Source organism: Ascaphus truei, chromosome 3 (genome assembly GCF_040206685.1).
Source record: "Ascaphus truei isolate aAscTru1 chromosome 3, aAscTru1.hap1, whole genome shotgun sequence".
NCBI classification, from domain to species: Eukaryota; Metazoa; Chordata; class Amphibia; order Anura; family Ascaphidae; genus Ascaphus; species Ascaphus truei.
In genome coordinates this window covers 320636576-320653915 of record NC_134485.1, presented here as the reverse complement: position 1 = coordinate 320653915, position 17340 = coordinate 320636576, and the positions used below count along the sequence as shown (strand labels likewise).

General features: G+C 43.0%; 1 protein-coding gene across 6 annotated transcripts in view; it reads left to right on the top strand.

Annotated features, from left to right (window-relative positions):
* The window catches only part of LOC142489783 (RCC1 and BTB domain-containing protein 2-like), a 59598-nt gene extending 52574 nt beyond the window's left edge, over positions 1–7024 (top strand). For 3 of the 6 annotated variants that reach the window (XM_075591168.1, XM_075591167.1, XM_075591166.1), the window contains one exon: positions 5861–7020. In XM_075591168.1, coding sequence (XP_075447283.1) covers positions 5861–6001 — 141 coding nt within the window. In that variant the 3' untranslated portion in view covers positions 6002–7020. Of the gene's footprint in view, positions 1–4523; positions 5117–5846 lie in introns of those variants that run through there. The other 3 variants (XM_075591171.1, XM_075591172.1, XM_075591170.1) reach the window with 3 other exon arrangements.
* Positions 7025–17340: the final 10316 nt, after the last annotated feature.

The following is a 17340-nucleotide window of genomic DNA, read 5'->3' as shown; positions in this document are numbered from 1 at the left end:
ATGTAATGAAGTGGTGGTAATTTGCTGGTCTTTAATGGTTAGAACAGGAAAACAAGTAATGTGGAGCAGTAAACTGTTGAGCTTGTCTATTGTACCACCTATATATTGGTGCAATAGATTGGTGCAGGGGAACATAATACAAAAAAAAAAGTGAATGCACGCACAGTGGGCCTGCACCATGAAAAAGCTTTAATGCAGCAGGTATTGAATGACAACTTGAGGCTTTTACTAGTAATATTTGGTGTGCCCATACAGATAGTAATTATTTTAGTATGCTAACTAAAATGTGCAGCATGCGAGTCAAATCTGGTCCACATGAAGTGCATTAGGGGCCCTTGTTCTGTCTGCTCCTGCTAATTTCTTTGCAGTTGTTCAGAGCACTGAATGCAATTTTTGTTCCTGAAATTCATTTCTGAGTTAAAGTAATTTAACGAGCTATCTCTTCTCCCATGACAGTGCACACAATGGGGTTTATGTCCCTCCTTCTGTGTGGTAGGACCGCCTTTGCCAAAGCGATTAAATACGCTCCACCTCCGATCCACAGTCATGTTTTCCTACCTGCGGGTGTAAATGTTCTCTCAGAAGCTCCAACAAGAAGAAAAGATTGGCGTTAACCGGGGGGCTCCCAGCGTGCCGGTCCCACTCATATACACATTTTCTGATAGAGGGTTGAAATGCATCATCCTGGAACCAGGTCCTGGCCGTGCAAACCAGCTGGATTTCCGGATCGAGGTCTGATGCAGCCTCTGAAGCCTGGTCCGGCTCTGATGCCGCGCATAACCGGGTGGATCATCCGATAACGAGATTAAGGGTTTTCTTGAGCTTCAAGAGAGGGCTGATCTATGGCCGGGAGAGGTGTTTAGATCTCTCCAATTAAAATGTTTTATTACGACGAAGCATACAAGTGTTTCTCCGGCGGTTACAATCTATTTTAAACCGCTCTATAACTCAAGGTATCTGGACAAAGGTTCTATCAACTCCCTGTTAGATGTAGATTTTAATCTGAAGACCATATATATTTGAAAGTGGGAAGAGGAGATAGGGGAAAGCCTAGAGATTGAGGTTTGGTCTGATATATGTGAGGCAGCGGCATCCAGCTCGATATGTACGACCATAAAGGAAAATAAATATAAGATGTTGTTTCGCTGGTATCTTACACCAATACGATTGCATGCTATCAATAGCAATATATCTCCCCTATGTTTTTGAGGTTGTGGACAAAGAGGATCTCTTTGGCATATATAATGGACTTGTTCAATTGTTGCCCCTCTCTGGGGGCAAGCTTTTGAACATATTAATTCTTTCGGAGAAATGACGGTGACCCCAGATCCATGGCTGGCCCTGCTGGGCAAACTTCCGCCCAACATACCCAAACACCATTATAAACTAATGCTACATATTTTACTAGCCCCAAGATGCTCTATTGCTGCTTGTTGGAATGAACAGACTTCCCAGGACTATCTATCCAGCGTAGGATATGGCATATCCTGAAAATGGAGAGGATTACAGCATACAGTACTTGCGAGAAAAATCATATCAATTTGCTTGGGTGTGGGACCCTGGCTGAAACAGGAAGGTGATGTTGGCCTGAACCCAGAGTTAGCGCTCTTGTAAAAATGGTACAGGGTGAAACAATAAGATCAAAGGAGAGATGATCTCTGGGATAGAAATACGATTTCTTGTAGACGTGAAGTTTTTGAACAATGCAATATTTTTCCCTATACCCTCCCCACCGTAATATTATTTGGTGTGTAGGTTCTTTTTCTTATGTTGCCCCCCTTGTAAACGGTTCTGTTCAAGTCCCCATCGTTGTTCCCTTCCTCCCTCTCCAGTTCGTTGATCTATACGATTTCTGTCAAAAACTATGATTCCGAATATACATTATTATTATTGTTAAGCTACTGTTGATATAATGTACTGATTACGGGCTTCCCCTACCCCATTTTCCCGCTGATCGAGGTCTGAGCTACCTCTGGCAGCCAGGTGCCTGCCGGTTCTGATGCCGCACAAACCGCCTGGAGCGGCTTATCAATGTCTGATCCTCTAATGCAGACCCTTGTCTGCATTGATGAATTATCCTGAATCTCTGACTAGAGGAGGGAGGTCTGATATACCTCTGCAGCCAGTTTCCAGTCGGGCCTCCGACCATTCTGTGCAACCGGAATTAAGCTCTGACTCCTGATTTGGGTGTCAACAGTCCCAAGAGGTAATATCTTGCAGCTGCATTCCTGGAAGGAGTATATAAGGTACAATGGCGGCCCTTTTACGTGCCTTTGATTCCTTATTATTGCTGCTTCATGAGCTGTATTATGTCAGCTCCTAATGCTTCTCCTGAACTTATAATGTAGTCAGGGGCTCCTGAACAGGTGGCTACTAGGCCTAAGGAGGCTGCAGCCAAATCGGCTCCATGTGCCTTATGTGAAGCCAAATTACCTAATAATTATGCTAAGATAGCTTGAGCCACCTACATTTAGCCTCCCTCAGATGAGAAATCTCTAGCTCCGATTAATGAGTTTTTCTCATGGATAAAATCTTGTCTTGGAGACCTGTGAGGCTGTCAGACTGCAAGCTAAGAACATACAGTATCTCATAAGGGATCAAGATCCCCTCATGCAGACTCTGATATGCAAGACACCTATTGCTCTGACTGGCAACAATATTCATCTAAAGAAGAGGCTGCAGATATCCCAGAAAATGTCAACGTAGACATTGTGAATAAGCTCATTAAAGGTATGAGACGAGCTATGGACATCGAGGAACTTTGCACACCCTCTTTACCGATGCCAGCCTAACAGAAGGATTTCTCTAGAAGGGCACCCCAACCTCTCAAGGGAAATGGTCTGTCATAGACAGCTCGCCCCGATAAATGTTCTTGAGATCAGAGGAGTCTTCAGGGCAATAATCATAATTTTCAAGGAACAGCTGAGTCATTTCAGACAGCGTTACAACAGTGGCTTACCTGAACAAACCAGGAGGCACAAACGTTTGCAATCATTAAAAGAGGTTTCAAGGATTCTGTCTTGTGCAGAAAATTCTGTCCACCTATCACAGGGAAACAAAATACCTCTGCGGACTTCTTAAGTTGTCACAGGATCCACCCAGGAGAATGGTCTCTAAATGCAGAGGTTTTCGACCAAGTGACCTCCAGGTGGGGAATTCCAGCAATAGACCTTATGGCTACACGAAAAATCCAAACCTCTATTTTTTTTTTCATTCCCGAAATCTCAACCCAAAGGCGACCTTTACAGAAGCATTGTCAGTACGATGGAACTTCTTCCTGCTAGTGTACATATTTCCTTCTCTGCCTATGGTTCACAGAGCGCTGACAAAAATTAGTAAAGAGGGAGTATTTTAGCCCCATTCTGGCCAAGAAGGCCATGGTTTGAGGACCTACTAAAGATATCCATAGAGATTCCCTAGAAGCTGCGCTCCTACCGCCTCTTCTCACAGAGGGCCCAATAGGGCATGCAAGTCTAGCTTTCCTGAATGGCATGGAGATTGATAGGCAGTATTTTAAGAGCAGGGATCTGTCGGACCGAGTGGTTCACATCCAAAATATACTATAGGGCAGAAGAGCGCAAACGTTTGTCTCCCTTGCCCCAGTCCTCGTGCCTCCCCCCCCCCCCCCCACCTTGCATCCGCGTCAAATGACGCTGCGGGGTTATGTCACATGACCCACGGCGTCATTTGACGCGTGGGACGTCACATGGCCCCACAGCGTCATTTGATGCTGCGTTGCCATGGCAACCCGTCACACAGCCGGCTGAAGAAAGGTAAGTGGAGTGTTGCAGGGGCCTCACGCGATCCCCCGGCATTTAATTTAAATGGCTTGGGGAAGATCACAGGCCTCTGCAACCGTCTGCGCCCCCCCCCCCCCCCCAGTTTGTGCACCGCTGCCATAGGGTATAGGATGTATTTTCCAAGTGGTGAATTGCACAAGACTTGGATCCGATGGAAGCCGGATCTCCTTATATTTTTGCTGAGTGGATATAATAAAGACCTTCACTTTTTAATTATCTTAAATTCAAAGTTACAGCCTTAGGAATGTTCTTTGCAACCTCTTTAGCTAACGAAAGTGATGTATCTCGGTTTCTTAAAGCAGTGGAGAAGCTTAGGCCTAGAATTTGTCCACTATTCCATCTTGAGATTTAAATATTGTTTTAGAAACATTATCTTATGCCCCTTTTTGGACAGTTGCTTCAACTTTCAGATTAATGCTTACTCTTAAATCAGTATTCCTTACAACTATTACTTCAGACAGAAGAATTGGTGAGTTGCAGACTATCTTGTAAAGCACCATACGGTATTTTAGGGTCCACCAAGCTAAGATTATGCGGCCAGTTCCTCCGTTCATTCCTTAAGTAATCTTGGACATAATTGAATCAGGACATAATTGTTCCTTCATTTTGTCCAAAACCCAAGGGTAAAAAAGAAGAGCATTTGCATTGCTTAAAAACAGTGCGTTTTCTCATTATGTTAAGTCACAGCGTTCTAGAAAATCAGACCGATTTATTTGCTTTCAGGAAACAGGAGAGGTTTTTCTGGCTCTGATCCATCTGCGATGGAAGATTTAAACTATGAATCCATGAGACATATCAACGTAGACATCTGGATTGTCCATTAGTAATTAAGGCTCATTCGACTGCAGCCATAGCTACGTCATTGGCCAACAGGGGCCCTTTCGTCATCAGAAGACGTATGTAAAGCTGCTACTGTACATGGTCTTTGCAAAATACATTAATTAGGCATACGTTCTATGTGTCACCCTCTGAAGAGGCTAGATTTGGAAGAAAGGTTTTACAAGCCATCATTCCAGACTTCCAACCCTTAATTGGGATTGCTTTGGTACATCCCAATCGTTTGTACTGTCATGGAGGGACTCAAATAATGGTAAGACAGTTATACCTTTCTCTATCTTTCTCTGAGTCCCTCCATGACAGTACACAGACTTTGCCCATCCCAAAGAGTTATTTATTAATATTATTTTTGCTCTATGATGTAATAGAGTTTGAGGAAAGCCTATACAGCGTGGCTAAATGTATGACTGGGGACCTTTTTAATTGCTCTGGCAAAGGCAGTCCTACCACACACAGTTGGAGGGTCATAAACCTTATCATGGAGGAACTCCTATAAAGATAAGTAACGGTAATCCATATATATATATATATATATATATATATATATAGTACAGAAGTTGTTGATGCTTGCAAAATGCTGGTCATTTTTAATTTATGTGTGTGCATATTCATTATATTATTATACTCTTCGTCATTCTACCGCATTCATTTTTTTTCATGATTTGGCCCATTTGGAAAACCTAGAAGAGCAGTGTTTGTGTGTAAAAGATATCCCGTAACAGTTGCCTCAAAAACATAGACTGATGTATTTACACTTGGGCATGTTCAGCAATACTGTATGAACACACTTTCAATCAGTTGAAAGCAGCAACACCCCATGCGTCTACGTCTCCAATGTCCCTGCATTATCAGGTGGCCGTAGCTGGACTACACTTGCTTTTTAGAATATTTTGAGCTATCAGAGTTGAATGTTTTCTGAACTGGGGGTTCCCAATGGTATTTGGAGAACTTAGTACATTTTGTTGGTGCTTGTGGTACAGATTTGGCTGCTTCATGAACAAGGCTCTTGGGGGTGGGGGGGGGGGGGTGGTAATTCACAAAGCTCTAATAACAGATATTGACGCTCAGCTGGTGTTAACTGCTATTCAAGTCCAATGGCTATTCATGCTGATAAAGCTCAGACACCAGTTATCGGAGCCTCTTTGAATCCCCCCATTATTGTTATTGATATCTTGGTTTCCAGTTAGTAATTAATTTATCTGTAACCAGACTTTTGTTTCTAGGATCTAGAAGAGTTTTGCTTCAGATTTTGTGTAAACCACATGACCTTAGTTACACAGACAGACGCCTTCACTGAGATGGACTGTGATCTTCTGAAGAACTTTATCAATAAAGCAAGCAGAGCGGGAGCATTTAAGAACTGAAGGAGATGGGGGCATTCTTTTCCCAGGGAAATTTCCCTCTTCATCAGACCGAATCTTGAATCATAAAGGACTTGTAGGTGTATTTACGCATTGGTCAAAAACAAGGTAGACAGATTTGCGCTTATAAAAGAAATGTAAAATCGAATCATTTTATTCTTTCACAATTATGTAGGTTGTTTTCAAAGTAATTCCTGGTCCTTATTCTAGCCTTATGCATGGCAGCAGTCCGGGCTGTACGAAAATGACCCTCTTCCCTACTCTCATCCCAAAGCCTTTTCCACTCGTGTTTTTTCTCTCTTGCGTATTAGACTTGCATGAGGTGGGTGTAGAGTTTCTGGGTGGAAGAGGGAACCATGGGGGTTGACCACTTTTTGTAACTCGCAGGAATGTACAAATTATTGTTGTAATAATAATGGGAGATTTTGTTTTATAAAAATAATTTCATTGGACAGTGCTAGAAAGGTAAGAAAATGATTTATTAGAATAGTTACCTTCGAATAAACAGTAAATACACCTTTTCCATTTTATTTACACTATTTAATATAGATTTTAGCGAACTCGTGTTTAATCTATACAGACTGTTTTCAAAAGGATAATAAGTTCCTTGACCGTTGTAAGAGCCATTGTAATATGTTAATCAAAGATAGTAAAAGGTAATTAAAAACAAAAAAAAACAATATGTTAAACAGTTTGTCAGAATGCTACCTGATCACTTTTTTACAATTTGGGGAGAGAGCAAACCGTGGTGCATGACTGCACAGTGTTACATGGCACTTTTTAAACCAGGGGATTTGGGGATGTTATAATAAATTGCATTTTTAACTGGAATTGAGAAATAGCAAAAATATGCTTTTGAATATTTTTTTTTTTTTAACTTGAGAATGCATGGAAGGTGTGGATTGTAAGAAATGTAGTTGGACTATTGTGGCCTTTACCTTTCTGGTTTTAAAATGCAAACTGGTTACTGTGCTATGTTTGTAATCAATAAACAACTTCATGATAAAATAGCAGACTAAGGACTTTATTTTCTAGGTTTTCTCCAGCTCTGAGAATAATTGGGAACCAGGCCCTAGTCATTAATGGCAAAGGTTATTTTGCATTTGATACAATAAATAATTAATATTCTTGGTGCAGTTTTTCTATTCACTCCTATAAAATACCTGTTTCACATGGCTGCCTTGCCACTTGGAATGCATAGTACAGTATATAGATTGTTGCTAGTGATCCATAAACAATCATGTGTTCTTGGTGCCGGAAAGCCTTTTGTACTCTGTCTGGACATTCTAGCAATTAAAGGGTTAATACATCAATCAACCTAAATGTCATATTGTTGCATTATATATTCGTATACAGTGTCAACATGTTTTGCAGATTATAATCTCGTTGATGTGGTGGGATACGAATTGAAAAATGGTTTACGGTCTCTTTGAATTGTACAGTATGTACAGTATTTTGTATTCTCACTGGGAATAACTGTCCTTAATTTTATCCTTATCATCCAGTATCTATAAGGTGCAGTCTTTTAAAACGTTGTTCTAAACTGGAGCTGGAAACTACATTAAGCAGGTTTTAACCATTCTTCCTACCTCCTGTAAAGCACCAGATCTAACAACCTTCACCCTGTCTCTCTTCTGCCTTTTCCATTCGACCCCCTTGTTTCTCTTCCTTGCTTCATTTTCTTATCTCTTATGCCCTCTATAAATTGGTTTCTGCACTGTTCACTCCACTGAAACAAACCTAACCACAGTAGCTAATAACCTTCATGCTGTCAAAGATAATCTGTGCTGTGTTTTGATACTGTGGATTGTTCTTTTCCTGCACATTTGCTATACTGCTGGTATCTGTGACAAACCTCTTAACGCTCCCATCATACTTTGTGTCTCTCTTACTAACAGAACCTCTTCTTCTAGCAACCTGTTGGTGTACCCATGGTTCTGTCCTGGGACCTCTTCTCAACTCCATGCTGACACGCAGATTTACTTTTCAACTCCAGACCTTACACCTGCTGTACAGACCAAGTCTCTGAAAGTCTCTCTGCAGTATCATTCTGGATGGCTCTTGGCCAAGAGCCCATGCATGGCAAACAAAGCTCCTTATATATTCCTCCCAAGCCTGGACCTATTGATGCCTTCACCATTACTTGGACCATCATTACCATAAAGCCAGTAACACAAGCACGCTGCATAGGTGTCACATTTGACTTCTTTCCCTCGTTTTCTTCACATTCATGCTGGCGCTAAAACATAGGGCCTTTTCCTCCACAACTGCTAAAATACAGGCTTTTCTACTAAAACTAACGCATACTCTCATTCTCTCCCGGCTATTATTGTAATCATCCTATCTCTCCCCTTCCTCCTCTACAATCTATCCTAAACATTGCAGCTTGATTTACCTAATTTTCACCTGCTCAAATACCTTTCTCTGCTTCCCATTACATCCTGTATTACTTAGTTATCTTCTCTTTCAAGGCTATACACTCCTCTGCCCCTCATAGCAGCCCTAATTTCTCATTATACCCCTGATCGCCTATTGATTTGTGTTGAATCTTTTATATACAAAGGGGTAAACCTAAAACTCGCTTATTGCCCGCACCTCCGGAATGCCCTCAATATCGACCAAGCACCTTCTCTACCTTCATGGCCTGCCTCAAAACTCACCTCTTGAACAAAGCATTTCAGTAGCTCCAACGTAACTCCCCCCCCATGCATACCCACATACCATAACTCCTTCCCGCGCTGCCTCTGAGTTATCAATTATATACCCCTTACATTGTAAACTCTTCCTAATGTTTACAGCACTTCTTCCCAGTTTGTATTACATCTTGTTGTTTAATCGCGTTTATTACTGCTGTGAAGCTCTATGTATATTGACGCTATATAAACATATATATATATACACGTGGCTTTCAAAATGTTCTGAGAATCTTTACTAATCTACAAATTACCTGCTCTTTCACCTCCTCCTCCTCAAGCAGTGTCTGGAGAGGGAGGTCCCAACAAACATTGTGGCCATGTTCCGGGCGCTGGTGCGCTCCTGTATCCGGGCAGAATACACGTACGCTGAGTCCACTGGGACGGTTTCAGAGTTTGCCTCCCAGTGGGCATCAGGCGGGGTTCTCTGCTCGATATCCCCCCATTTGGATTTTTTTTTACATTAACTCTCCTATTTTAGTGCACATTATTTTAATTTACTGTTGCACTTGATACCAGTTTATGTTATATTTTTGTTAGTCTGGTATTTTTTTCTCACTGCGTCCTTCGGACCAGTGCGTTACCTATTGATCTGATTGGCCGGTGAACTACCAGATTAAATACTCCTCCTCATATCTTCCAATACCTAGGAACTCTCTCCTCCTACCTCTCTCCCTGCATCTCATTATACCCTCCCTATTGCTTTTCTGGTTTGCTGTTTCCTCACTCCTTTGTAAACGTTTCTGTTCTCTCCAACTCCCCCCCCCCCCTCTCCTCCTCATACACATTTCTTCATCTCCTTCCCTCCACCTATGGCTAGGTCCCCGCTGCCTGGTGCAGAGCGCGCCATGGTGTGCGCTGCAGGGACAAGAACTGCCCATAAATAGGGCCGGGCCCGCTACCTACCTTGGCTGCCACGCTGCACGGCCAGATGTTTCTGAACTGGTGACTGAGCGCTGGCCACACCCCGCGGGGGTTCAGCCAATGAGGGCGAACCTGCTGGGTGACATCATGGCCGCGCCCCCGTCACAGCCCCCCCATCTTTTACCCTGCAGCTCTGAACACACCGGGGAACAAAGCTGCACGCGTGTAGCGCCGACACCGGGGCCGTACCTATGCCCATACACTACGTGACTATTTACACACCAATAACTTTACACCCCTCAATAAAAAGCACCCCCACAACTCTTCTCAGCTTTTCTTTCTCTCTACTAGTCATTCTTGCTGCTGGTGATCATCTCTCCTAATCCTGGATCCAGCCATATACACACCTGCTCTCACCCACGCCGTTCCTGCTAATGGTGTTAACCCATCTAATTTAATATCGGCCAACCTAAAGAAGCAAGTTTTAAATGAAACATCCAAATAGCCTGGACTCGTGGCTGTCCCACACACACAATCACTCCTGCATGGTTAAGTGCTTTCTTTTGATTTCAACTACAAAAACATTTGACAAGTGGCACAGTGATTTGCAATTATTCACTCCTTTACAGTGAGGTTAAAGAAGCATTTCCATTACCTTACCTGTGGTACTGCTTGATCTATACTGCAGACTCCCTCCTCCCCAAGCTTAGGTACGTTTAAACTAATTTACATTAAGCAAATTGAGACTACTTGGTCATTGTCAACACTAGGGAAAAGGCCTGTATTTCACTTACTATTTCCTCTGCTAACATTCCCTTTATCTGGGGTGTTGTAATAAAGATATAAGTACAACACGTGGTTTATTACACCTGCCCAGTAAGACAGTCAAGTTTGGACTTTCAAGCCTCTCCAGTTTCAGCATTACCATGTTTCATGCCCTAAATCAGTTGGTCAGTGTGTATCACCATGTTTTATCACACTACATTATATATTTATGCAATCCAGTTTTACATGTTGGTGACATTTCACTAAATCTCTGGTTTCAGAGAGAAAAAACTTAAAAATGCCTAATGTTCTCACAACACGCACTGAAGCCCGAATTGGTCCTTTTTTGTTTACTCAGGATAGTGTAAGAGCAATAACTTAGAATAGGGGTAGTCAATACATTGTTATTTAATTTATTTTTTTAAATCAAGGTTCAGAATCCATTTTTCACAGTGCAAGTGCCCTGTCCATCAAGCAATACTGTGCCTTAGTAATTTCTCGTGTTGCTTATATATTGATGCTTCTTCTCAAACAAGTTGCTAGCCGGGCACTCTGCTCTGGAGCAGCAGAGAGCACCGATGCTGCAGGCAGGTGCAGCTCACTGGAACAGGTGTATTGTGGGAAGTTCAGTCGCAGCCACCCTCGGCACAAGATCTTTTTAGGTTGTTGTTACCTTTGCACATTCCTTTTCTCAAGATGGCTTCTACCGCTTTGCCTGCAGTCCTAAGTAGGCACTTGACCTCCCTCACCCTATGGTATTCATCGGCCATTGAATGTTAAATGGGTGAGGGAAGGGCTCAGGGCAGCAGGCGATTTGCATGACAAACCTACACGGCTTACAGCAGCAGCCACAACCTTTCCTTGCAGCGGCCATTTTGGAAGACCAGAGTGCTAAGGTACCAACGAGCCTAAAAAGATTGTGCCAGGAGTGGGAAACCACGACCACTAATATTAAAGATTGTTGTGGTCCATTCAAAAGCGTCTGGCAGTCCAGATATGGCTCGCTGTCCGACTATTGACTACGCCTGACTTAGAACTGCTGCATGGAGAAAAAAAAAAAAGGCACTGGATCACGAGTTCCCAATATTACTGTGTCCATAATGTTTATAATACTCCATGATTCAGCACATACACTGGCAATGACCTAAAAGGCGCAGAGACTGCAGGTTTGGAGCTGCTTGGAGTGAATGTTAAAGGGTTATTTGGTTCACTGCTAAAGTCATGATTCCTTGGTGGATGCCTCGTGGACCACTTCAAGAATGCATGAATCAAATCATTTGCACGGTCTCATACTAACCCACATGTGGTTAATCTGGTCTGTAACTGTTACATACGCCTATAACATATATTATCTCTTAACTGTGCATGCAATGTCTTTATATGTAATGTTTGACCCTGTTCATTTAATATAAGTATGTATTTGTAACCATGTATTTGTCATCATAACTCTGTGCCCGGGACATACTTCGAAACGGGAGGTAACGCTCATTGTATTACTTCCTGGTAAAATAGTGATGTATGCTGCACACCATAAATAAATATAACAATACAGATAGGGGTGCTCCTGTGATCAGGGGTGGCCTGTAAGTAATCCAATGAACACGGCAAAGCATTTTATAAATAAATGTGCATCAAAGATTATACTGTATGCCGTTTTGTGTTTATATAATATTTCTGTGCCAAGCTTGGTAAAATCTCACGTCAGCGTGTTTACAATATTTTTTTTGGGGGGGGGGAGTGCAGTGGTTTCAGAGGCCCCCACGTTCTTCCCCAAAGGATTTAAAGTACATGCCGGGGAATGCGCGAGGCCTCTATAACTTACTTACCTTGTCTCCGGCTTAGCGTCACCATGGCAAAGCGGTGTCATTGTCACATGACCCTGCGGCGTCGACGCCCTTCACCATGGTCATGACGCTGCAGGGTGACATCATTGACGCCGGCACAAAGGTAAGTGGGGCGAGAGCACTGGGGGAGAGCAGGTAGGGGGGGGGGAGAGGGGCGCAGCACCTATAGTTTGCATACCCCTGCACTAAGGTTTAACGCGCATTTTTAAAAGACCTATTCGTCTTGTATGTCAAATCAAACAAGCCTAGCTATTTATTGGCCCATATAACAAAGACGTTTAGATGAGGGCTGGAGGTAACAGTACCCAGAATACCCAGAGCTTAACCTGGGTTATGACTGATGGCCCACTAAAATTATATGTGTATATTATGGAGGTCTGGTGACCATAACCAGATCTACCCGAGGCCCTGGGTGTCATTCCCCCCTATGAGTAGCAGAGAGAGGTGGGTCTTTACTAAAAATAATAGATATCCTGGATCTGGTATGAGCCACGAGAATAACAAATAGATCTTTGTAACATTTGCAATCAGTCAAATTAAATTATGCTAAACAAATGATTGTGAGGTTGCAAAGGTTAGATATTTGTTCGCCCCACAAAATTAAGAGTAGCACTTCCAAAATTAATCTACACACGTGGGGCAAACTCACCTGAACTCAATAAAGTGGGTCCCATTATTAAATCAATTAGAGGCATGATACCCACTCTACCTCTCAATAACAAGTAAGAATAGGGTAGGTGCACTAGGGAAAGAGAATATTGAATCGAGAAAAAGGCCCCATGTCCCAAGCAATTCTCCACAAAGTGGAGAGATAGGCAGGAAAGCCCCTATTGCAGGCACTCCGTTACTCGTAAATATAGTAAATAGTCACAAAATAGTAATTCTGTGGCGATCAGGCTGAGCAGCATACATGCATACAATCTGAGTATACAGTATCTTGAGCAGTGTAACACTGCAAAGTAAAACCATAAGGTCCCCTCCTAGTGGCTAATGAGTATAATGAAATGTATTAAAAATATTTGTAAAATTGGTTAAATACAACACAGACAATGAATAGTCATTTACAGTGTTACTTATGAGTGAATGTGCACTCCGTCATAAACAGGGTCACTGGGAATAGGTCACTGCAAAGCTGCTACTAAGCAAAATATGGCTGCAATATGCAGTAGCAGAGTGACGGACCAGTATTCTGTGGAAGACTATAGAACGTAACGGCAGAAAAAAATGGACTCGGTACAGTCTAAAAAATACCACTTCGTTACTCGTCTGGCCCAGTAAATTAATGACAAGTGTTAGTAGCAGAGTGCCAATACAGCCGGAGCAGCATGTCTGATAGTCGCTTAATTACAAAGAGAGTGACTGGAATTTGTGCAACGTGTGGCTGGCGGTATCAAAGTAATACTTGCAGCGGTGCACCTTCCAAGAAAGTCCACAACACTAGGTGGGCTGTCTGTGGGTGGTGTACAATGTCCTGTAGGAAAGTACCTGCCAAGGCATGCGGTCCACTCAAATAGATCCTCTGAGTACCGGTACCGGTATAACTATTATTTCTGGTCAGATGACACTGAACGACTTGTAAATATAGTCTTTGCCCTATCTACATAACCCAATATGAGGATTGAGATGACCCTGAGTAAGGTTGTGACACTGCACAGTTACTGCTGAAGACTGCAGCAGGAGCTGAGGGTCTGCAGTGAGACCTCTGTTCAGCCTCCATTCGGCTGTTAGCCATGCAGCTAGACTGATTGGCGTGCATGTCGCTAATGCTGTCTTACGTTTCGCATGTAGCTTTCTCAAAGGGTAAGTCTCCACAGGATCACAATTTGGTGAATATTTACGGGTAACTGAGTGCACATAATAGGGGCTTTCCTGCCTATCTCCACTTTCTGGAGAATTGCTTTGGACAGGGCTCTTTTACCGGGTCCAATTATTCTATGAGGTACATAATGAAAGTTATGATGTAATTTTTACTCTGAGCCTTTTGAGTTTTAAAGAACCTGCCATCCCATCATAAATATCAAGAGATTGATGGAGAGGACACGTCCTAGACGGTGGGTTTATTCCGTTCCCAATGTAGTGGTCCTTAGGATAAAAACCATGCATTTGGGATGTGAATTTGGAATTCAGAGGTGTCTAATGCCAACAAGACGTGAATTCTCATATTCCAATCTCCACGACCTCTTGGAGGAATCTGATTATGTGGTAACGTATGTTACATTTTCTGTTTGTTTCCCATAATTTTTATGAAATGGATATATTGTAGTGTTTCTTGTAATATTACTTTTCTGTAACTGCGCACTGTACTAGTTTAGTATATTAAATCTAAAATTGAATAAGTATTGCTTTGGGTTCCAATTGAACTTTGCACATTTTGAAAAGAGTAACTGCATATTTCGGACATTTCTCTGCAATAGGTTGTTGTGTTTTAATTACATATCTTTTTTTAGTAAACAGGGACCAAAGACTCTACAAGTAGAACTTGATAATATTTTTGTTGATGCTAGCAATTTATGGTTAGATTTGTGATGGATTGAGGGGAGATATTACTAATTTTAGGGACCCTACGGGGAGAAATGTGGGTCAGCTAGATGGCTGTATGTATTAACCCTTGTCACATATATGTCACATACTCACAGGTGTTCTGTAGGTGACAGATTCTATGGGTGTGATACCCCTAGGTGTGTTTGGAGAGTTACATTATCAGATAATATATATATTTTCTAATTTTAGTACATGGCCAAAAAGCTCTTAAAATGTGTAATTGAAAACAGAATTTTCAAGTGGCACCTTTATATGGGGATGGAAGGTGGTTGTAGGCACAGTATTAGAGGTAGTGGACAGTGAAGCAGACAAAAATGAGTAGAGCCTAGCCACATCTGTGTGAACAGAAGGCAGGAGATATACTGTAGTACTATAATTGGTAAGACAAACAGGAGGATCAGTGATATTTTTAAATACAAGTAGTTGAAAGAAAAAGCAAATGTGCCAGAAGAATAGGGTTAATATGGGCAGCATACAGTGAGAATTAACCATTTCCTTGTCCAATAAATGTACATGGTACATCACGTCATAGCCCAATCATACCTAAGAAACCAAGCATGTTTGCTGACCACTCCATCAGAATGAATGGCACGATCGAAATGGAAGTGACCCCCCCCTCCACTTCTGTTGTTGGTTGGCATCTGTTTGTAATAAGGCGATCACATGGTTGCAAATGCTAGAAGTACAGTTAAAGTCGGGTGCCGCCAGACTTAGCAGTGAAAAACAATTTAAATAGAAGCATTACACGTTTTATGAATACATCTTAGTGGCAGAAAGCAAAATAATGTTTTCAGGCAACAGCCCCTTCGTTGGAAAAATCCCCAGTAAAGTTTTGCAACAACATCTACAGACATGATTACAGAATGTAATAGCCATACTAAAGGTGCCAGAGCACAAGGAAGAGTTGAAGTTGTAATATAGCAGCAAGTGATCTCAAATACACATGCAAGAAGCAGAGCTTGGAAGACGTGTGATAATAGGTGGTGCAATGGGGATCTCCAATGGGATTAGAAACCATTTTAGTTTCTCCAACCTTGTGACCAAGTGAAAGAAATGTATGTGTATTGCATATAGATTAGATTATATAGAGTAATTAAGATGTCTTTGTGGTGGGCAGGGGTGGGAACATTATGTCGGCTTATGGGTTGGGTGCATCGAGAGCTTCCTTGGTTGGTGTAAAGATGCTCGTCTCCGATCAGGAAGTGGACACGCAGGGCTGAGGTAGGGATGCCAATTAACCGACCAGAGCCCATGGACAGAGTCCAGTTAGAGTATCCGTGGACAGTAAGCAGGTAAAGGGTCAGGGAAGGCGGCAGTGGTGCTGAATCCAGGCGACAGGCAAAAGGTCAGGGCAGGTGGAAGGCAGTGAGGTCGGGGTCACGGTCTGGGGTAAGCAACAAGAATTCCAAATGAACAGGGAAGCCACAGAGATAGACAAGCCACAGCAACAGGCTAGTCTCTGGAACAGGGAAGCCACAGAGGTTGGCTAGCCCCTGGAACAGGGAAGCCAAAGGGATAGGCAAGCCACGGGGAAGGCTCAGGAACTAGTCAAGGGTGGCAAAGAACACAACGAAAAGTATACAATGCTCAGGCAAGGGCTGAATGTCTCTGGCTGCTATTTAAGCACTTGACCAGGTGCAGCCAATATAGCAGGCTGCCAGTAATCAAAATGCCCACAGTAGCCAGGTAAGGGCGGGTTCCAGCCAAACCTGGACTGGAGCCCTTACAGTTGGTGGGCAGGGGATGGGTTCAGGTCTCTGGATTTAGTCTCATCAGTGGCATGGTGATGCGTCTCACAGTAGTGACAGTGGAGGCAATTGGATCGGTAAGGTGGGTGACTTGGGTGGGTTTTGGAGAGACTTTAAGGGTTGAGGGTAGGGGAGATCATGAGCATTGGGGAGGGTGGGGGAGGGAAAGGATGGGATAGGAGGTTAACTGGGGATAATGACATGTGATGGAGAAGAAATTAGTTTTGTATTGGCTTCTGAATATAGTTAGGGAGGGGGCAGATTGGATGTGGTGGGGGAGCATGTTCCAATGGATGGGGGCGAGTAAGGCAAATGATCTGAGTCAAGAGGAGGTGGAGGAGTGAGCGTCGTGGCAGTAAGGGAGTGAAGAGAATGGGAAGGGGTGTAGCAAAAGATGAATGGTGAAAGGAAAGAGGGAGTGGGGGGCCATACCATGGAGATATTTGTAGACCAGGGTGAGGAGATTGAGAAGTGTACGGCTGCAGTGTTTTGGATTTGCTGGAGGTGTATGGAGTAGAGGGGGAGATTGAGTAGAAGGAAGTTACAGTAGTTGAGACGGGTGAAGATGAGGGAGTGGATGAGACATTTGGCCGAGGAGAGAGAAATGAGTGGACAACTTTTTCTTATGTTGTATAGGTGTTAGCAACAGGTAGTGGTGGAGGTTATGTGTTATGTGGTGAAGAGGAGGGAAAGGTTAAATGTAACTCCATGGTTGCAAGCAGAAGGGGACGGAGAGATGGTGAGAGGTGGGAGGGGGGGGGGAGGAGATGGCGGGGATTGGGGAAAATGGAAGGGAGGAGGAAACAGGAAAGTAGAGGACTTCAGTCTTAACTGGGTTAATTTGTAGGAAGTGGGAGGACATCCAGGTGGAAATGGCAGAAAGGCAG